The sequence below is a fragment of the Phodopus roborovskii genome, unplaced genomic scaffold (genome assembly GCF_943737965.1).
Source record: "Phodopus roborovskii unplaced genomic scaffold, PHOROB, whole genome shotgun sequence".
Taxonomy (NCBI): domain Eukaryota; kingdom Metazoa; phylum Chordata; class Mammalia; order Rodentia; family Cricetidae; genus Phodopus; species Phodopus roborovskii.
This window is the reverse complement of record NW_026125506.1, coordinates 8,619,148-8,640,732: the sequence shown is the minus strand read 5'-3', so window position 1 is coordinate 8,640,732 and position 21,585 is coordinate 8,619,148. Positions and strand designations below refer to the sequence as shown.

The following is a 21,585-nucleotide window of genomic DNA, read 5'->3' as shown; positions in this document are numbered from 1 at the left end:
TTCACACTTCCCAGGAACTCTGTGCCCAGGGAAGGTATCTGGTGGCCCTGATTAAATAAATAATGTGTAATCAACAAGCCAATTGCTTTTTTTTTTCCTGAGTGGATGAGACACACATGGATGTTTTGCTCATCTGAGGGGCGTGGGGATCAAAACAATTACAACAATAGACTTGGGGCATGGCTCAGGGCCACAGTGAAAATGTCCCTAATATTCATGAGGTTCTGGGGTCCATCTCCAGCATTAACAAAACAAAACAAAAACTAATTATAGAAACAAAACAAGCTGGTCAGTTGTGGCACCTGTCTTCAATCCCAGAACTCAGGAGGCAGAAGCGCGCAAATCACTGTGAGTTTGAGGCCAGCGTGGTCCACAGAGCCAGTTTCAGTACTACACAGAGAAACCCTCTCTCAAAAACAAAGACAAAATGAAACATGTTTTTTAAATCATTGTGTTATGCTCATGTTTGTGTGTGCACCTGTGCTTGGGTGTGTTCATGCATGCATGTACCATGGAAGCCAGAGGTCAGCATCAGATGTCTTCCACGATCATTTCCCACCATACTTTTTCCAGTCAGGGTCTCTCACTGAACCTGGAGCTCACTGATTGAGGTGGACCTGGCAGACAAGCTCCCAGGATCCTCCTGTCTCCATTTTCCACCAATGGGATTATAGGTGTGCACCCTATACCTGGCTTTAAATATAGATGCTGGCTGAAGATGGAAGCCAGGCCACATTTGCATAGCAGTCACTGTCCCTACCAAGACAGCTCCCCAGCCCCCTGCCAGCACTACATCTGTTGTGACAGATGCCCAAAGTTTCACAAATTTGAAATTCCTGGGTTTAAAGAAAAGAGAAAACAATACTGGTTCAGCTGGATGGAGGTGGTGCACATATTTAATTCCAGCACTCGGGAGGCAGAGGTAGGAGGATCTCTGTGAGTTCAAAGCCAGCCTAGTCTACAGAGCTAGTTTCAGGACAGACAGACCTACATAATAGAGAGACTCTGGATCAAGCAAAACAACAACAAAAAATACTGGTCCATAAGTTGTCTACATAGAGAACCTCTCAATGCAGCCAATCTAAAAAATAGTTCAGGAAAAGACCCTCCAGAAAACCCAGGCCAAGGCGGTACCTATTGTTGGATAGGATCCACTTTTAGACCAGCTGGCATTATAGTTCAGTTATGAAATGTTACCAGGATGATTCCTGAAGGCCCTTGGTTCTAATGCCCAGGTAAATTCAGTTTTAAACACATCATATCCCAGGGTTCTAATCCCATGAATAAAGTATCCCAGTCCACCCTGCTTGGGAGCAGTGGGTCTGAAATACCTCTAAGAGTGGATGGCAGGTAAACGTCAGCGGCAAGCCTCCCTGTTCTCTCTGCCCAGCAGCCATCCATCCCTTCTTTTGGTCAGCAGAAAACAGAAACAAACAAGCAAACAAACAAACAAACAAAAAAACGGGTGTCCACGTCTCGTGTACTCTTAAGCACATGGTATTTATTAGGCATTAATGGGCACACAAATGTAAGAAACGAGTACTTGATTCTCACCCACCCACCCCCTTAGAGACACCAAAGGACAAAAACTGCATAGGACACTCACGTGCAAACAGTCACTCGTTCACCGATTTCCACATCCTCACCCACACAGATTACCCTGTTCTGTTTATTAGGGTCAGTTAAAAAAAGAAGAAGAAGAAGAAGAAAGGAAGGAAGAAAAGAGACACAAATTTTTCTTTTTTAAAGAGCAAGAAAGGAAAACACATTCAAAAGCAAGAGAGGGGGGGAAAACACAAACCCAGTTTTGAGTTCCAATAAAATTAAAAGGTCTTGGTCAGCCCCCAGGCTGGGTTTCATGTTACTACTTAATTAGAATTCCTATTTATAAATAAATAGTACCAGTAAAATATTACATCTGAGAAACCCTACAATAATGTAGTACTTACACACTTTTTTTTTAACACTGTTTTTCTGCTTTTGATGCGTGTAGTTTTGTGTCCCAGGTGGTTGGTGCTGGGGTGACTTCTTGCAGGCAGAGGCACCGCTAATATGGCTCCCTCTCTTTCAGCACCAGGAGCTGTGCATCCCTTCCGGGTCACAGAGGAGGTCTGAGCCAGCCCGAGGCTGACTTCCTGGTTGTCTTCTTTGCTTTTTAATCACAAAGTGTATTTATCCTCTGGCTTTTTTCTTCCCTCTACAACTTGGAAGCAGGGAGCTTGTCCCCTTTTCTGAATCACAGTTCTGTTCCCCTGCATCACCCAGGGCTCTTTCAGTTGGTTGAAGCAAGATTTCCGGCTGAGAAGTGATAGGCCCCGTTCTAGCCACAGACGGCTGGAGAGACCTGGAGCTGGGGAGAAATGGTGCTGGCTGAGAAGGCGAGGTGGCAGATGGAGTCCAACATCCTAACTCCATCCGCTCCGTAGAAGGCAGCTTTGAATGCCATGAAGCTGGGGAGGGCAGGTCAAACCCGAAAGGAAAAAAGCAAAACCCAATCCAAAAACAGCTAGCAGGTACCTCTGGGACCTTCGTAGACTTCTCACAGGACGGAGGTAGGTATTTTTGTTAGAGGAGGGTGTCGGATGTACATTTTAGCTCATTTATTGGAGGGAAGCCCCTAAAGTACTTGTTTTGAGACATATTTGCCTCTGCTCTCCCTCCATTAAGGGACTGGGTCCCCGTAAGAAAATTCAAAGAAAAAAAAATATATTATTATTTATTATATAACAAAGTCAACATTAACACCGAGACAGAGGATGTCTCTCACCATGCACCGGGGTCAAACACTCAATGAGGCAGTATGTTCTGGAACCCAAAAGAAACAATGGGGGAGTGTGTCTAGGGTGCTGTGAGTGCGCCTGGTTGATGACAGTGGAGGTTGTGGGGCTGGGACTCCTCTCTTGTCCTGTTTTGTAGGTTTTGAAACAAAACAACAGAGCCACAGTTTCAGAACGGTGACTTCACTGATCAGATCACAATGGCCGTGGGAGCCTCAGGCCCAGAGGTGAGGACAGGTGACATGAGTGTCTCATCTGTGGGGTTCTCATTGCTACTGTCCTCATCTCTCGCTCCTCTCTCTCTCTCTCTTTATCTTCCCCCCTCTCTCTGGCAAAGGTCTGCCTTTAACTGTTCTCACTCCACTCCGGCACCATGCCAACACCGTGTACGGAGTGATACTGGTGTGGGGACAGGGTCCTGGGCACGCCGTGAGAGTAGAGGAACTCGGGGGGCTGGAGGCCACCTGGAGATTGAAGGCCAGTCTGAGGCCCGCATTGCCTGACGACAGGCTGATGGGCCACGGATGTCTGGTGCTGGAACATCCCCTCGCCGAGCTGAGGAGACCCGTGGTTGGCCATGCCAGCTAGCCGAGGGACCAAGGGCCCGGAAGTGAAATGAGCAGAGAAGTGCTGATAGGGTAGTCGGTCCATAGGCTGCACTGCCGTGACCGTGCAACTGCTGTAGGAGGGCATGCTGGGCCATGTGTTACAGCTGATGTCCTCCAGGCTGGGCACGGGCTCGCTGGGTGGTGCGGAGCTGGCATACATGCAGGCCTGCCGCTGGGCGGACTCTGTCCTGTAAGAGGCACTCAGGCCCTGCTGCTGGGAGTAGCCCGGGCGGTAGAAGGCATCCTCCTCGCTGGGGGAGGTCTCCATGTACGGCTTTTTATAGGGGTGCTCAGTGCTGGAGCATTCTTCATCTGCAAAGACAGGGAAGAAATTAGTCACCCCACACCACAGCCAGGACCAGAGATAGCCCCAGGGGTCTGAGACTAGAGGCTATCAGCTCCAACCTCCATTCTGACCAAAAAAAAAAGAAAGAAAGAAAAAAAAAGAAAGAAAGAAAGAAAGAAAGAGTGGGTGGAGCATCCTGGCCACACAGTTTGGACTATGACTTTAAATTTCTCCATATGCAAAAATGTAATGAAGTCTTCTGTAGCTCTTCCCACAGAGAGGAGCATAGAGAAAGAATTAAATGGGAAAATGTGTCCACTAAGCAATCAATCCAGAGACTGGTACAAAGCAAAGTGCCACAATACACACTATCATCATCACTATCACCACCATCATCATCAGCATCCTTATTATTAAGCTTAATAATTAACAGTAGGTGCCACTGTTTCATCCCTCTTGTACATTCTCTCCATCATCCCAAACCCAGCATATATGCAGCAATATTATTAATAACGGTAGTACAAGCAACAACAATAAAAACTAACACACATAGTACCGACGATGCCTGACTGTATCCTAACCACTTCCCACGAGGTGACCCACTCAATCCTCATAGCAGCCTTACGATGTGGTTTAGTCCTGTTTTATACATGAGAGAGAAAGACCACAGAGGTTAAGAAGCTTGCCCAAGGCCTTACACAGTGGCTGAAAATGGATCTATGACTAGTGATCTGGCTGCCGTGCTATAAAATATCTGCTCGTCAATGTCACAGTGCATGAAGGAAACAATAAATAGTCCATGCAATGGATAGGTAGACAGAGGGTGGGTTGATAAGTGGGTCAATGGGTGGATAAGAATGGTAGATAGATGGATGGGTAGCTGGATAGTGGCTGGATAGATGAGTGGATGGATAAATGAGAGATAAATGGATGGATGGCTAGATGGATGCATGGATGAATGGTGTTGGATGGATGGATGGATGGATGGATGGATGGATGGATGACAGGATAATGTATGGATAGATGGATGGACGGGTGGGTAGATGGATGTAATTTAAACAAGTCGTCTTTCGTAGTTGTTTAGTCAATTCCAATCTCTGTGTCTCTGTGTCTTGTGAATTGGATCATGTCCCTTTTCTGTGTATTAGTTAGTCTCGATACAGGGTAATGGAGATACCTTCATCTTCAGAAGAGTCTCCATCAAGCACTTTGAGGCTTTTGGCCCTCTTGGGAGCTAACATTGTGCTGGGGTGGGTCATTTTCTAAAAGAATTCCCAGAAATGGCATGTTTTGAAAATTGCATGCATACAGTTTTCTACAACATTGGCTGGGGAGGGGGAGGTGGGGAGTGGGGAGGCAAAAACTTACTAAGACCCAGTTCCCAGACTAAGAGTCCCGGACACATTTGGGCAAAAATAATCTGATTCTTCTCTTAGTGTGTTGCTGGGGGGGGGGTCCGCCTTCCAACAACCATCTCATCACTTCTGATGCAGGCTAGTGGTGTGGCCCTCACTCTATGATAAGATTGAATTGGGGGCAGAATGGGGAAGTGGATTTGGTCAAAATATATCACATGTATGCATTCCAAAACTCTCAACAAATAAAAGGAAGGAGGAAGAGGAGAAGAGGAAGAAGGATTGACATTGACATCCCAAATGCCCTGATAACCTAAAGAGAATCTCTCATAGCTAGGACAGCATGGCACATCATTCTCACTGAAGAGCTGGTCTCTAACTGCTGCCAGCTGCTTCCTTCAGGGGGGTCATACCTGGATGTATCTGCCAAGCTGTCACCTCAAACACACCCATTCCTGGGGGAAAGGGGGCAGAATCTGACCCTGCTGATTGGAGATTATCGTTTCTTATCTTCTGATCTCTTTCAAATCAACATATGCTCACAAATTACATATGGAGCTGGGTTGCTGGGATTACAGCCCAGTGACAGAATTCTTGCTCCAGATTTGATCGTGTGTGTGTGTGTGTGTGTGTGTGTGTGTGTGTGTGTGTGTGTGTGTGAAATGAGAGGAGAGAAAGAAAGGTGTGGAGCCAAAGAGTCTGTGTCAAGAAAGGAAACTCTATCAGCCCCTTCTGGGAGCCAGAGCCATCGTGGTTAACATGTACAGTGTGATTGAGTTTAGCTTATCTGAACCTTTTTATTTTTCCTGTGTGTTTTGGCACAAGGTCTTACTCTGTAGCCCAGACTGGTCTGAAACTTGCAATCCTCCTGCCTTGGCTTCCTAAGTGCTTATCCTCTCTGGATTTCTCACTTTGTAAATGGGACAGGTGTCCCAGAGCACTGGAGGCCTGGTCAGCATCCAGCAGGCTGTGGCTATCCCCAATAGGTGGCATGTAGTCACTGTAGATACTGAGTCCCAGGAAGATGTGAAGAGACAGTTGCTGTCACACAGAGGGGACAGGGTGACCTTCAATCCATGCTCTTCAGGGTCAGACACCAGGGGTGCAGCCTACCTTTGGGAGCCAGAAGTGTTTTTGTGAATATGAGCTAACTTAACCTCAGTCTCCTCTCTTAAATGAGACTGTACTTCAGGCTCCTGGTGGGATGTGTCTTTGGGGGTTTTGTGTGAAGGTACAGGCTTGTGTGTGTGTTGTGTGCTTGTCTGGGGTGGGCTCAGTCAATGGCAATTGTTTAGTTCCAGAAAGGATGGTGGGAGGGAGGAAAGATGGAAGGAAGGAGAAAGGGAAAGGAGGGGAAAGGGAAAGGAAGGATGGGGAGGGAAGGAAAACATGGCTGTCTTTGAAAAGTACAAAGAAAAAGAATGAAGTATTGTCTTGTCCATGCATCTTTCTTGGATGGTTAGTAGTCATGAAGCTGATGTTAGACTAAACAACATGAGGAAGAAACTACTTACTAAACACCTATGATGTGGCACTGCACCATCTTACAGAAGCCCCTCAAAGTGTCTGTCTTTGCTCCCATGTCTCAGAGATGGGAAGAGAACCTCAGAGAATTGGCAGGGACAGAAACCAAAATGGGCGCTGACACCCTGCACTTATGATGACCTGTCTCTGTGCTTTCCAGTTTTCTAATAGCCAATGTCATCCATCTAGCCAATCTGCAGGTGTTTCCTGAGCTCTGCCAAATGCCAGATAGTGGACCAGGTGCTTTGGATGGAGCGATGAGCCAGGCAGACATATGTCCTCCCAGTTCCACTCCATCCAACAGGAGACAGCAAGTTTAGAAAGCTAACTACCTTGTCACTCAGAAAAAGTACTGGAACATAAAGCTTCAAGTAAGCATCCACATGCCAGTGAAGCCTTTGGGTTGGTTTATTAAACAGCCCCTCAAATGGATAGATAAATGTAGATCTGGCTTCAGCCACACAGCATCACTGGTAACCTCGATCCCTGGGTGACACCAGCAGGCAGCTCGGAAGCCTCCTCACACACTCACTGTGGGTTGTGCCTGCCTAACGGCACAGCACGCACATTTATTTTTAGCTAGACATTTTGCAACACATCTGGGAACCATAGGGTTCCCAAACATTGGTACCAAAAAAAAAAATCAAAACACACCCCCAAGAAAACTGCAGTCACTCTTGCAGGTGTCCTGTGTACACAACGCCAACCACACAGATGTTTGAAGACATCCAGATGTTTTACACTGTTTACTTTCTTTCTGTTTTTTTTTTTTTTTTTTTTTTCAACCTTTCGACTAGCTAGGGCTTTTGGGCTCTTGACATTGCCATCCTCAGCTCATTTCCATGCCTGACACCTCCTCTCTTGATCCCTTCCTTCCAATCTTCCTTCAGCCCACCAAACCTTAAACCCAAAGATCTCACTGTTGCTGGCTCACAGCCTTGGATTTTTTATTATTATTATTAACTAGGGCGTTCCCCCTTTCAATAACAGAGAGTACAGCTGCAGGGTACCCTTGGCAAGAGAAAAAAAAAGGCAAAAAGGAACCATTTTTTAGGTTTTGATCCCTTCCAGATTCATTACAAGTTTTTAAAAGGGGTGGGAGGGGGAGGAAGAATAATAAGAAAAAGTCGGAACACAGTTTGGAAAATCGTAAAATTATACATTCCAGTCTTTAATGCTCAGAAAGATCTGGTGCAGAATGAGCAGAAAAACTCCAAGCTGGGTTGCTGATGAATGCTGGACCTGAAGAGCCTCAAATTCCTCCCAGGCTTCCTCATACTGGAAAGGAATTCTACCAGAGGGGTCAGGCTTCAGGCCAGGCATGATCAACACACTGCCTGCAACCTCAGTGTTTGTCTGGGGGAAGACCTGGTTTCATTCTTTTTAGCGTCTGGGTCAGGTTAGCTTCCCTGGTTGTAGAATGAGCCATAACCAGGTGTCAAGTGTTTTAACGGGACTAGCCGAAGACCTGACGATTCTGCTTCTGAGTGTGCGCAGGAAGAATGCCCAAGGATGCTTACAACCCCATGAATCCAGCTAATTCTTTTGTGTAACAAGGAAGTTCTTCCTGAGTCTGACCACCCAATTGCGGTATAGTATTGTGGGAAACCCTGCTCCCTTAGTGTTTTCTAGAAGCATGTTTTTTTGTTTGTTTGTTTGTTTGTTTTTAATTTGGGATAAAGTGGTTTTAGTGATGAACTCAGAATACTGGCTTTAAAGCAAAACCATGGCTCCAATGCTTATGTTCGAAGTAGCCATCGATGCAGGCCTGAACTGGTCCAAGCTCAGTCCCTGACTGTACATGGGGACAATACCCAAACTCTTTGTTAGATTTAATTAAGGAAATACCCAGTCTGGCTTACATGGTGAGTCAGCTCAGCACTTGAAGTAAGAAATCTCTTACTTCAAATCTTTCCTCTCTGTATAACCCATGCCTACTCTCTTTCTCTAATTTTCTCTCTTAGCTGACTAGGCAGATGGCTCTCTTGAAGGTCATTCAGTGCTCAGAGGTATTTGGGTGGATTCCAGAGCTGGAAGCTTCCCAGGGCCACTTTTCATGTCACTGATCCCATTGAGCAAATATGGTCACAGTTCCCAAGTGGGTCATATCCCTTGCTGGCTGAGTTCATATAGGGAAATGTTGTGGCATCTCCACAGACAGAGACCCTGGAACCCAGTGGATGGGACTCTCAGCTCAGGGATCTGCAGGGAGTCAGAAGATGGCTCTAATTCAGACCTTTAGAGTTACAGAACATTGAGGACAGATGACCTTCGACTTTCTATTATTAATGTAACTCAACGGGCTCAGCCAACACAGAAAGGTGTAACACCTTACACAGATGGATGGAGGGATAAATGGACAGATAGATAAATGGATGGAGACGTTGATGAATGCGTAGATAGATAAATGGATGGATAGATGGATAGATGGGTTGATGGGGTGGGTTGATGGATGAATGGGTGGATTGATGGATAGATGGGTGGGCAAATGGATAGGTGGTGTGAATAGATGGATGAATGAATAAATAGATGGGTGGGTGGTCAGATGGATAGATGGTTAGATAAAAAAAATAAATGAAGCTGGACATTGGTGGTGCATGCCTTTAATCCCAGCACTTGGGAGGCAGAGGCAGGCAGATCTCTGTGAGTTCGAGGCCAGCCTGATCTACAGAGCAAGTTCCAGGACAGGCTCCAAAGCCACAGGGAAACCCTGTCTCAAAAAAACAAAAAACAAAAAATATGATCCAAACTCTCAGTACTCAGGTTATGGTTAAAATGGAGACATTGGAATGACATCATGGGTAGATCTCAAGTAAAAATAAAAACACCTGGCTCAGAACCCAAGCTGCCAGCATGAGTTTACCCACTGTCTCCCGCACAAGAATACATGTTTCATGACAGCAGATCTCTCTCCAGCTTGCTCTCCATTTATAAGGCCCAGAAAATACTAAGTCCTCAATAATTATGTCTTTGATGACTTCATCCCAGCTCTGCCATTCATCCATCACTCATCATCAGTCATCTGTCCCTAGAATTTGATATTAGTGTACACTGAGACATTTTCCCTCGGAGGGATGAAGATTGAGCATTTCTCCAGCACAGGCTGCCTTGAACAATTCAGTTAAGAGAAAACTCTCAAGTTGCATTTTAAAACACACAGCATCTAGCTGGCATGATGGTTCAGCCAGTAAAGGCCCCTGCTAAATAACCCAGCCACCTGAGTTCGATCCCCAAGGCCCACACAAGGGAAGGCTGGGATCAACTCCCACAAGTTGTCCTCTGGACTCTACATGCTTACCATGGTAAATGTGTACCCACGCACCTATACATACAGACACGCACACACACACACACAAATGTAAAATACCTAACAAACATCATAGCATGAGAAATAAGAACCATTTCCTCCCCACTCTGCTGCTGACTTCCCTTTGATAGCCAGTGCTGTAAATGCCTTTGCTACATCTTGATTTTGGTCATTTTGGTTGCTAATGAGAGGATGGTGAGAGTCAGGGTACTCAGAGGAAAGAATGGCAGACAAGTACTCTCTAGGACCCTCAGATCCTGGATTTGATGGAATGGCATTGATAAAAGACCTTCCCAGCTTTTTTGACTCCATCCATTGGGAGAGATAGGCTGGAGACAGCCGGATCCAAACACAAGGAAAGGCTGCTGGCCAGTGGGGCCCTTTGACATTGCATGGGGCCTGGCTCCTGAGCTGGCTGGAGGGCAGACAGACAATGAGGGGAAGTCAGATAGCAGGGCCAGGCTGGGGCCAGGGGGGAAACCACCCACAGAGTTATCACTCCTAGGGAGTCCCAAACTGGAAGGAAGCCTCCCTGATTCGTTATCTCCTCACACCGTGGGGACTGATGATGAATTGCCTTGTGACCCCATTGGCTTCCCTGTCACCCGAAGCTCCCTTTGGGGGCTGGGAGTGTGGAAGGTGGCAAAGAGGGCAGAGGTTTCTGGGAAGACCTGAGACTGCAGAGTATAAACTGTGCTCCCATAGCCCACGCCCACTGGCTTCACTGGGGGTGCCAGGCCAGGCTTCTCACTAACTTAGAGACCTTGGGAACATTTCTCCATCTGTCTGAGCTCTAGTATCCAATCTGAAGAGGCTGAGGGGACACATTTTCACATTCTTATCTCCAGCCAGTCCCAAAGTCCTGGTTCCACTCACTTCTCCAGCTCTGAGCCACCATGGCAGGCCTCACAGCCCACAGTCACCTCTCAACAGGTGTCTGGTATCATTCCTGTCCCCTCCTATCACAGCAAAGTGATGCCGCTAAACACAACATCTAGCCACGACACTTGCAGGCTGCTGACCCCCTGATAGCCTCCCACTGGTGCTCAGATAACACTTGGGTCAGAGATGGGAATGGCTTAGGCGGCATGCAGCTGGCCCCGCCTTTCTCTCTAGTCTTCATTCTCCACTTTTTACCCTTTGCTCTGGGCACCCACATCCTCACCCACCCTTACCCTTCACCTAGACACCTCCCACTTCCCTGATCCCATGCCAAACCTGTATTTCCTTTGATATTCATTAGCACGTGTGTGTGTGTGTGTGTGTGTGTGTGTGTGTGTGTGTGTGTGTGTGGCGTTCATGTTTGCAGGTACGCGTGTGCATACCCTTGTCCATGGAGACCAGGGGACAGCCTGGGCTGTCCCTTCAGGTACTCAGCCATGCCTGTAGCAGACCAGGCACTTCCCATGTATTCTCTCATCTCATCCCCTCACCAAGCTAACTGGTAGGACTCACCCTGTTTCAGAGTTACTCAAAGCCCAGAAAGGAGAAATGATTTACCCCGGGCTACCCAGCTGCAAACTGACAGCAGTTGCAACCCTTTCTACAGCAGGCAGACCCCTACTTCAGCCCCGCTACATTGGTTCTGAGTGCGTCTAACCGAAGAGGTTGACTCTGGCATTTGCAGGCTCCCCACCACATCCGTGCAGAAGGCGTGGCTAAAGGCTCTGTTGTGACCATTGACCCTAAACGGGCTTTGATTCTTTTCAAACTTCTTCCTACTCTCTCTTTTCTTTTGGTCTGGCATTAATTTAATCGACAGAGCTCCCTAATGCAAACCTGCTGAGCTCTTTATCGCCATGTATGACCAAGTCTCCCGTGCAGTCTCCCTCCAGAGATGACATTTTGAAAGTGTGGTTGATGCTAACACTGACAAGAGAGTGTGGCGCTAAGAGACGCGGGATAGTGAGTGTGCAAGCCATGCTTAGCATCCAATTCCACCTTCATGAATGACTGGCCAACCAGGTGCGGTGGGGTTTGCCTACAATCTCACTACTTGGGAAGCTGAGGCAGATGACTGGGAGTTCAGAGCCAATCTGAGTCCGAGGCCATCCTGGGATTCACAGCGAGTTTCAGACCGGCCTGGGTTCTATAGAAAATTTGAGGTCAACCTGAGATATATGGTAAGACCCTGTCTTAGAATAAGAAGAAAAACCCACCAGCCCTTATAGTTTACCACCTGTAAAGAGAGTTCCCCGTACCTACATTGGGAAAAGACTTACTCAGGGGCCAAGACAACCAAGAACCCTCTCAGCCATGACACTAGGCAGGATGTTTGAACAGGAACCCCTCCTTGGATACTCTTTCCTTCTTTGAGGGCTGAGGAAACAGGCATGCTTGCCGCATCTGGTATCCAGCCCACCCAGCATTGGATGTGTGGAGAGCCAGGCTGGGGGTTGTTGGGGTGACATTGTTCAGGCCTTGGAAATCCAAGGAGTTGAACGGTTTGGGTCCATCTGGCAACACCCACCCCCCAGCCAAGGACCAACACCAGCGCATCTCTCCTTTCCAGATACAAGGATGGGGCATCCTGAACTAGTCTCGGGGAAGCCTGGCTCCTAAGAGTGCTGCTACAGTAGCCTTCCCAGTGGTGCCTGAGGACAACGACTTAACCAACGGGCCAGAGAAGATCACTGAACTTCTGCTGGTGCTGAACAAACACTGCTGGAGTGAGGGGCAGCAAGCCAGACTGTAACTTAGGTGTTCTAGAACAAAACAATTGCCGCTGACTGAGCCCACCCCGAGACAAGCACACAACATGCGCACAAGACTGTACCTTCACGCCAAACCCCCAAAGACGCATCCAACCAGGAGCCTGAAGTGCAGTATCATTTAAAAGAGGAGACCGAGGTGGGCTGCACCCCTGGTGTCTGACCCTGAAGAGCATGGGTTGAAGGTCACCCTGTCCCCTCTGTGTGACAGCAACCATCTCTTCACATCTTCCTGGGACTCAGTATCTACAGTGACTACATGCCACCTATTGGGGATAGCCACAGCCTGCTGGATGCTGACCAGGCCTCCAGTGCTCTGGGACACCTGTCCCCATTTACAAAGAGAGAAATCCAGAGAGGATAAGAACTCAGGAGGACTGCAAGTTCTAGCCCAGCCTCAGCTACAGAGCAAGCAAAACACAGAGAAACAAACAAATGTTCAGATAAGCTAAACGCAACCACACTGCGCGTATTAACCATGATGGCTCTGGCTCCCAGGAGGGGCTGATGGAGTTTCCTTTCTTGACACAGGCTCTTTGGCTTAGGAAAAAGTCATTGAGTTCTCACTTGATAAGGAAACTATGGCATGCCTGCATAGGTGTAAATAAAGTGCCAGGTGGAAATCAGCTGTGACTCTGTGTTTATGTGTGCGGTTAGGGTGTAAATGAGAGAGAGGGTGTGTGTGTGAAAGAGAGAAGGTGTGTGTGTGCTGTTTGTAAGGTACATGTTATGCATGTGTAATGTGTTGATGTGTGTCTCTGTGTGTATTTGTATGTATGCATGTAAGTGTATGTACATGTGTATATGTTATGTATGTGTGTATGTCTACGCATTTATATGTGTGCATGCATGTGCTACACACACACAAATGCACGTGTGTGCTTGTGTATGCGCACGTGGCCTTTATAAAGTCAATCTAGACATTTTCCATCTTCTTCAAGAGGAGGCTGAACAGAGAAACATACTAAATGAAACTTGCTTTTTCCTGCATGGTTCCAATCAGCTATCACTTCTGTTTCTGTATGATGATGATTATTATTATTATGTGTACTGTTATTTAAAAGGTAACAGTCATCAATGAATGTCATTGTGCACTCCACCCTAAGGAAGAATGCAGGAAGGAAGGAGGCACTAGCTGGCCTGTCACACTCACCTTTCCTCTTGGTGCAGTGGTAAATTTGGCTGTGCTCCTGGGCCAGTGGGTATGGGTTGGGCGGGGGCAGAAGGTCCTGGGAGGGGCCAGAGACACCATTCTCACACTGGTACTGGGACCCTAAATTGGATGAGGTGGAGAGAGCTCGGGTCTCACTGCTGAAGGGACTGTGGTTGGAGGCCACTTTGTGCCTCACTGTGCTCCTGGGAACCACGGGATACTCTTTACTGGAAGGAAGAAGAAGAAAAAAAAACATTATGTTCATCACTGTTCTGTTGTAGTCACCCCCTTGCTGAGCCACATGTCAAGGAATCCACTAGGAATGTCAACGGATGAGAAACTAAGGGGTCTTTGATGATCAAGATGGCCCAGTGACTCCTGGCAACCCATACCATGAATATATGTTCAGGCACACACTTTCCATGTCTTGTATATTTGGTGAATGGGTTTTAAAACAGCCAGGGGTACACCTGAGACCCTTCCCCAACATCAGGGCATTGGAACTACTTCAGTTCATCCACGTGCCTTTGAATTGTTCAATTCAAAAGCTGAGTGTGCTGCCTAGACATTTGGGCCTCACTTGTAAATATGTGTTTATTTTTTAAAAGGCGAATCTTTGCTCAAGTAAAGCAGACCACCCTGGACAGTTAAGTGCGGTCTTAGGTCTTTCTGCAATGGACAAATTGCTGATTGTAACTTTGAATTCCTTTTAAGTTGCCATCTTTGTCATACTGCTATACCTAACTGCTCTATGGCTTGGTTTTTCCCATCCATAAATTGGGGGCAATAAACATCCCTAGTTCACAGATAGGAAAGATGGCTTGGAAGAGGGTAAAGAATTTGTTGTGCTGGGTCTAGAGAGAGATGGCTCAGTGGTTAAGAGCACTGACTGCTCTTCTAAAGGACCCAGGTTCAATTCCCAGCACCCACATGACAGCTCACAACTGTTGATAAGTTCAGGGGATCTTACACCCTTATACAGACATACATGCAGGCAAAACCCCAATGGGCATTAAGTAAATAAGTAAATATTTTAAAAAGGACTTGCTACACAAGCTTAGCAATTTGGATTCTATCCCTGGAACCCAGGGTAAAGGTGTAAGGAGAGAACCAATTCCACAAAGCTGTGCTCTGAACTCCACACACATACCATGGCATGTGCATGCCCCAAATACATATCACATGGACATATGCATGGACACACACACCGATAATAATAATAATTAAACAAAGAATCCTCGAGAGCTAGAGAGATGGCTCAGTAGTTAAGTTCGGTTCCCAGCATCCATATTCAGCAGCTCACAACCACCTGTAATTCCAGTTCCAGGAGAGCCAATACCCTCTTGTGGAGTTTGTAGATGCCTGTACATATAATCCCCATCCCACACACATATATGCATAATTAAAATTAAGATTTTACATATATATTCATGAGACTATGAAAGTGCCCCACTTTAAAAAAAAATTCCCAGTTCAAAGGGCTGTTGAAGGAAGGGTTGAGAAGGACTCAATGAGTGCTTATCATTGTGGTTATTGTTTTAAGTAAAGAGAGGACAGATGGGAGGGGGAAGCGATGGGAAGAAGAAGAAATCACAGAAAGAGATGAAGCACAATGAAATTCAGGTCCCCCTCGCAACACCCACACACCCTGCTGAGCCTCAGCATCCACCCTGTGGCTTCCTGCTCAGCATCCTCCCAGGTTCTCAGAATCCAGTCCCTCCCAAGCTGAGGGCATCACTCAGTTGGTAGAGAGTACACAAAGCTCTGCATTTGATCTCCAACACCAAATAAACCTGGCATCGTAGATTGCATCTACAATCCCAACACTTGGGAGTTAGAGGCAGGAGGATTGGGAGTGCAAAATAAAACAATAGCAATGATGATAATTTGATAACTATCTCAGCATGATTAGTCTCCTTCCTAGCATGTGTGTTTTGTGACGTAAATCACAGTATCTTGAGAAACTTATAGGTTTCAACAGTCAGCCAGAGACCTCGGGCACTAGGAACATATTCAGATGCAAAACACATATGAACCAAAAAATCCCAAATGTCAGGACTTTTTTTTTTTTCTTGTCATAACCTGGAATCAAGTATTTCTTTAGGAATTTTTGAAGGTAATTTTTGATCCAAAATAGGTTTAGCCTCACTATGAAAAATAATTGCATGTGTGAAAGTATGTGCTTGGGGTACTAACTCAGCTTCTCTTATGCAGCTGAAAGAAATTGTGAAAATTAAAGTATGCATTTGGAATTGGAGGTGCATCTCAGAGGCACAGTACTCACCTGGCATGGCATGCATGAAGCTCAATTCCCAGGACCACCATACATACATACATACATATATGCATACATACATATATACATACATACATGCATACATAACTGGAGATGCAGCTCATTGGTTGAGTACTTGCCTAACAAGCTTGAGGCACTGAGTTCAGTTTTAAACACCACAATGTATTGATTAGTTAATTAATAAAAGACCAGGGATGTAGCTCAGTGGTAGGGTATTCATGTGGGTTGTACAAGACCCTGAGTTTTAACAACTGAACTACAAAAGCAATTAGAAATAAAATACAAAGCGTATACTCTACAATCTTAAGAGCAAGTCCCTCATGCACTAAAGGTACTGGAGAATGCCACAGGCATCAATCCATGGCACCCTTCTCATGAGCTGGGATGATGTTATGACCACTGTGCCCATTTTACAAATTAGGAAGCTGAAGCTCAGAGAGAAGAGACAACTTGCCCAAGGACCAAGAACTGGTTAAAAGATACAACCAGAATTCTAGCCCAACCACTACTACCCAAACACTTTTTTTCAATATCTAAAGCAGAGACCTGGGACCAAGGTCCACGCACTAGAGATATAGCCTTCTCTACTCTCTGCCCCGTCTCTGTCTGTTATGAAGAAATGTATCACAGTGGCCAGTCACAAGGGACATGAAGAGCCTGCCAAGTTTCCATGACACTACACACCCACCACGCATGACACCCAAGAGTCTCTTGGCTCTCCTTCCCCTGGGGGCTTGTGCCATCTCGGATCCTAGCTGGGGTCCTCCACACAGCCACCAATCAGCCAGGAAGCTAAACAGAATGGCATTAACTTGAGAGCTCTGGCTTTGTGGTTCAAGCCATGTAATGGAAAAACAAGAAGAATAAAAGAAAAGCATAATAATAAAACACTACCAAAGCCATCAATTCTCACCGGTAATCCTGCCTGGGTCTGCTGAGGTCAAGCGCTGGGCTGTCGGCACTCCAGGAGGAAGGGAGAAATCGTTTTGGGGTTTTATATGTTTAACGGGGATGGTTATTTTTTTTAATTAAAGAAAATAAGCCTCCAAAAATATTGGCTGAGGGAATTTACAAGGGAGCGTACCAGCGTGCCCTGTGGAATTCTCCCATCCAGCCTTGCCAAACTGCAGAATTACTCACCCCAAGAAAGGCCAAACCCTGTTTTATAAACGCTTCCAGAAGTGGGAAAGTGATATTATCCCCAATAACCGCGTGTCCCTCACAGCTTGCTTCCCTCTAAGGAGCCTCAAGCATCATCCCCAGCGTGTATCAAGAACATCTCGTTTAGTGCCTGAGATGCTGTGTCCCAAGGCCATCTGGCGGTGTCGGGCTGTGGGCAAGGGAAGGCAGGGTGCCTCCTCCATTCAGTGAGGTGAGAGACACACAGGGAAGGAAATGTCCAAAGTAAACCACAGCAGGTGGTCCCTACTGAGCTCTTCAGTAGACTGCTCAAAGGACCCATCAGTTCAGAGGAACTGTTTAGTATCATCATGGTGCCTGGGATGGGGAGGTAAGTTGTTTTCATCTGAAGCTTAAGGACACTCATGAAGAAGCCAGAGCATCACAGAATTAGAGTGAAGGTTGAAAGGGGTGTGTGTGTATTGCAGCCGTGGAGGGCCAGTTTTCACCATAATTACTACCACCACCATCACCATCATCAGCATCACTACCATCATTACCACATCACCACCATCACCATCACCACCATCACCATTACCACCATCACCATCATCACCATCTCCACCATGGTCCATACTAGTCTTTAAGTGCCTCCTCATCCACGTTTCAGCCACCAAACTGATTGTCATCATTGTCTTCCCTCATTTGGTTCTAGACCATTACTCCTTTTATGCAAATACTTAAGAGCTACCGTACAAATAAGAAAATTGAAGTTCAGGCAGTTGAAAAGAGCCAACAGAAGATTCATTCAAAGTCCGTTCTACTCCTAAACTCTTGGGAATAAACTTGGACAAGGTGATATGGAGGCATCTGATGTGTGGTAAGCATCGTTCTGCAAAGCAGGCCGATGACGACAGAGTTGGGGGCCGGCTACAGTGGGGCAGGATTGAGGTAACTGGGCAAGTTCCACTGGCCATGATACCCTGCTGCCCTTGCCATCCACCAGTCCCACCAGCCACACAACAGGCTCTGATCAGAGGCACCAGACACAAGCCAGACCTCGGATCCCTCAGCTCTCCCTGGGTGCCATAACCCAGAGAGCAGACCCTCCCTGACCCAGGCTCCCTGACATTCTGTTCCCCGCGAGCTAGAGTGAATGACGCCATTGTCACTGGGTCTGGGTTGTAAAACATTACAAGGAAATATTGAAACTGAGGACCAAACTGCACCATCAGCCTGCCGCCAGCTAATGAAGCCGGTCTCCACTGCACTGCCGCCCATTGAATCGGCCTTTTCACAAGAGCAGGTGGCAGGGAGCTGGTTGCTGGGGGGCTTTTGTTCAGTTTTGTTTTCTCTAGGAGATGCTTACCCTGTTTCTGGCAGCGTTTTTAAACAACCAAAGTGGGGTGAGGGCTGTAAAAATCCCCAACTTGTGGGGCAAATTCCCACTTTCGTCTGTGACCCAAATTAAAACAGACAGGGCAAATACAGCTCCTAGGGAGCTTCCCCGGTGTGTTCACCTTCTAGTCTATGTGAGTAGGGTGCTTTGATCTGACGTATGTGGGCACCAAGGGAAACCAGGAAGGCACACCTCAGGTGCAACATGCAGCTCAGCCCAGATAGCAAATAGACCTGCTTCTCTGCTCATGGCAGAAAGGCAGAGACCATCCCCCTGTGGAGAATAGGCACACATGCTTTATGGAAATTTCCCAGTAGGGCTGTGTGGTTTGAGAGGGACCAAGACTCCCAGTGATTCCTCCTCATACTTGGGGACAAACTTGCTTTGCAGCAATGGGGTCACGTGGCTCTATCTCTAGAGAGAGTAACCTCAGGAATTGGCTCCTGGTTCTGATGCTGGGGGGAGGGGGGAAAGGATGGAGGACATGGGAGAGAGGAGGAGGGATGAAGGGGAGAGAGAAAGAGGGAGGGAGAGGGAAATAGAGACAGAGAGAGAGACAGAGAGAGAGAGAGAGAGAGAGAGAGAGAGAGAGAGAGAGAGAGAGAGAAAAGGAGAGAAGGGGGAGGAGAGCTCCCAGGCTGGCCTCAAACTCAATATATACCCAAGGATGGCCTTCAACTCCAGCTTTTCTTTTTCTTTCCTTTTGTTTCTTTCTTTCTTCTTTCCTTTCTTTCTTTCTTTCTTTCTTTTTATTTGTGTGTGTGTGTGTGTGTGTGTGTGTGTGTGTTTGTATGTGTGAGTGTATGGATGTTTTGTGTGAATGTGTGTCTGTGTACCATGTGTGTGCCTGGTCTCCATGGAGACCAGAAAAGGGCACTAGGTCCCTAGGAACTGGAGTTATATATAGTTTTAAGCCACTATGTGGGTTCTGGGAATTAAACCCAGGTCCACTGAAAGAGTAGCAAGTGTTCTTAACCACTGGGCCAGCTCTCCAGACCCATTTTTTTTTCTTCATTTATATTTTAAACATTAGGTCTGTTTATTTTATTTTATGTGCATTCGAGTTCTTGCATGTGTGTCTGTGAACCACATGCGATCCTGGTGCCCAAGGAGTTCAGAAGAGAGTCCTGGATCCCCTAAAGCTGGAGTTACAGACAGTTGTGAGCCAATATATATGTGCTGGGAATTGAACCTAGATCCTCTGGAAGAGAAGCCAGTGATCTTAGCTGCTGGACCTCTCTGAAGTCCTGACCTTCATCTTCTGATCCTCCTTCCTCTACTTCCAAGTGCTGAGATGAAAGGCATGTCCATGGGGCCTGGCTAACGCAGTCTCTCTTTTTATTTTTTAGGAGCACGGTAGTTAGAAGATCGCATTATGCAGCCAAGTTGGCTTCCAATGTCCGGTCCTCCTGTCTCAGCTTTCTGAATGCTAGGAAGACAGGAATGCCTGACTCCATCCTGTACAACACACATTCTGAAACAGGGCTTTGTACCTAGCAGGGGCTCTGAACTGCCTCCCCATCTCAAAGATCAAGTACTTCGGGCTTGCCAATTTTCTAGAGAGGGGTGTGGGCTTGCACACATCTACCTGGAAAGGGTCTGGCACTCCAAAGATGGCCTTAGCAAATGCTCCTGAGACAGCTCTGAAACCATGGAGGAATCTGGGCCCATCGCCTTTTGTCTCATTTCCTGGAAGGGGAAACCAAAGCCCACCCTGCAGGACATCTGGGAGTCACAAGGAAGAAGGAAGCCCTGGAAGAGGAGCTTGAATGAGGCGGAGCCTTAGTGAGCTCTCAGGCTGTCCATCATACCATCTTCCTTCATGTCTGGCACGCTGCACTGCACAGCACAGACCTACAGTTCAGTCTCAAACACTGACAAGTTTGCCAGCTGGAGAGATGACTTAGTGGAGAACCCACTTGCTCAAGCCTGAGGACCAGACTTTGAGCTTCCAGCATCTACACAATATTGAGTAGGACTGACATCCCATCTGTAATGCCAGTGTGAGAGAGGCAGATACAGGGGATACCAGGAGCAAACTGGATGTCTTGACCAGCTAAGTCAATGAGCTCTGAGTTCAAGTGAGGGACTGTACATCAATCTAGGAAGATACCTGGCATTAACCTTGAAGCTACATATACATACACACATACACATATACACACACACACACACACACATATACATACATACATACACACATACACAAATACACACACATATATAAACAATGTACATATATACATATATATACACACATATACACATACACACATACATACACATATATATACACATATATATGCACACATACACACACATATATATACATACACATGTACATACATGCACACTTATATATGCTAATAAGTAAGGGGAGTTGGGATTATTCTGGCATGTTCTAGACTTTGTCAGGGGGTTTAGGTTTCACAGTTATATACATTTATCAAGAAGTGAAAGATAAACTAACAATGTGAACATTTCACTCTGGAAATTTACACCAAGTCACAGGAATGAGCCATCTCAACCCAAGCCCTTCAGTGTGTGCATCATTAACTAAGATTCAAGTTTTGTACACAGATGGCCTGGAAGAGTGGACGGACAGATATATGGATGCATGTGTGATACAGAAGACATGTGAACAGAAAGCTCTAGGAAGCTTTTGTCCCACCCCAGAGCTACAGACTGCCAGGAAGATGTAGAGAACTGTTTTCTAGCAAGATTGCTTGCTAGAAAAGTAAATATTGATGAAATAGAGATGAAGGAAACAGACACATGGTGATGATGGTGATGATGATGATGGTGATGATGATGGTGGTGATGATGATGAGGAAAATGTGGGAGCCTGGAAGAGTAGCTCAGTGGTGAGGTACATAACCAGCAAGATCAAAACCCTGAGTGCCCCAAAATAATTAGCTAAATAAAAATACTAATTGCACGAAGGATCTAGGCACAGATTTCTCCAATGAGTGCACACCAATGGAAGAAAGAGCCAACTCCACCTCTCCCTGAGGAAATACAAGGCAGTCTCTCCAGCGGCTGTCACCTCA

At 46.5% G+C, this 21,585-nt stretch overlaps 1 protein-coding gene across 2 annotated transcripts in view; it reads right to left on the bottom strand.

Annotated features, from left to right (window-relative positions):
- Nucleotides 1–1,733: 1,733 nt before the first annotated feature.
- The window catches only part of Tbx5 (T-box transcription factor 5), a 42,019-nt gene continuing 22,167 nt past the window's right edge, over nucleotides 1,734–21,585 (bottom strand). For both annotated transcript variants that reach the window (XM_051176543.1, XM_051176544.1), the window contains 2 exons: nucleotides 13,722–13,948; nucleotides 1,734–3,697 (listed from right to left, as the gene is read on the bottom strand). In XM_051176543.1, coding sequence (XP_051032500.1) covers nucleotides 3,123–3,697; nucleotides 13,722–13,948 — 802 coding nt within the window. In that variant the 3' untranslated portion in view covers nucleotides 1,734–3,122. The remainder of the gene's footprint in view (nucleotides 3,698–13,721; nucleotides 13,949–21,585) is intronic.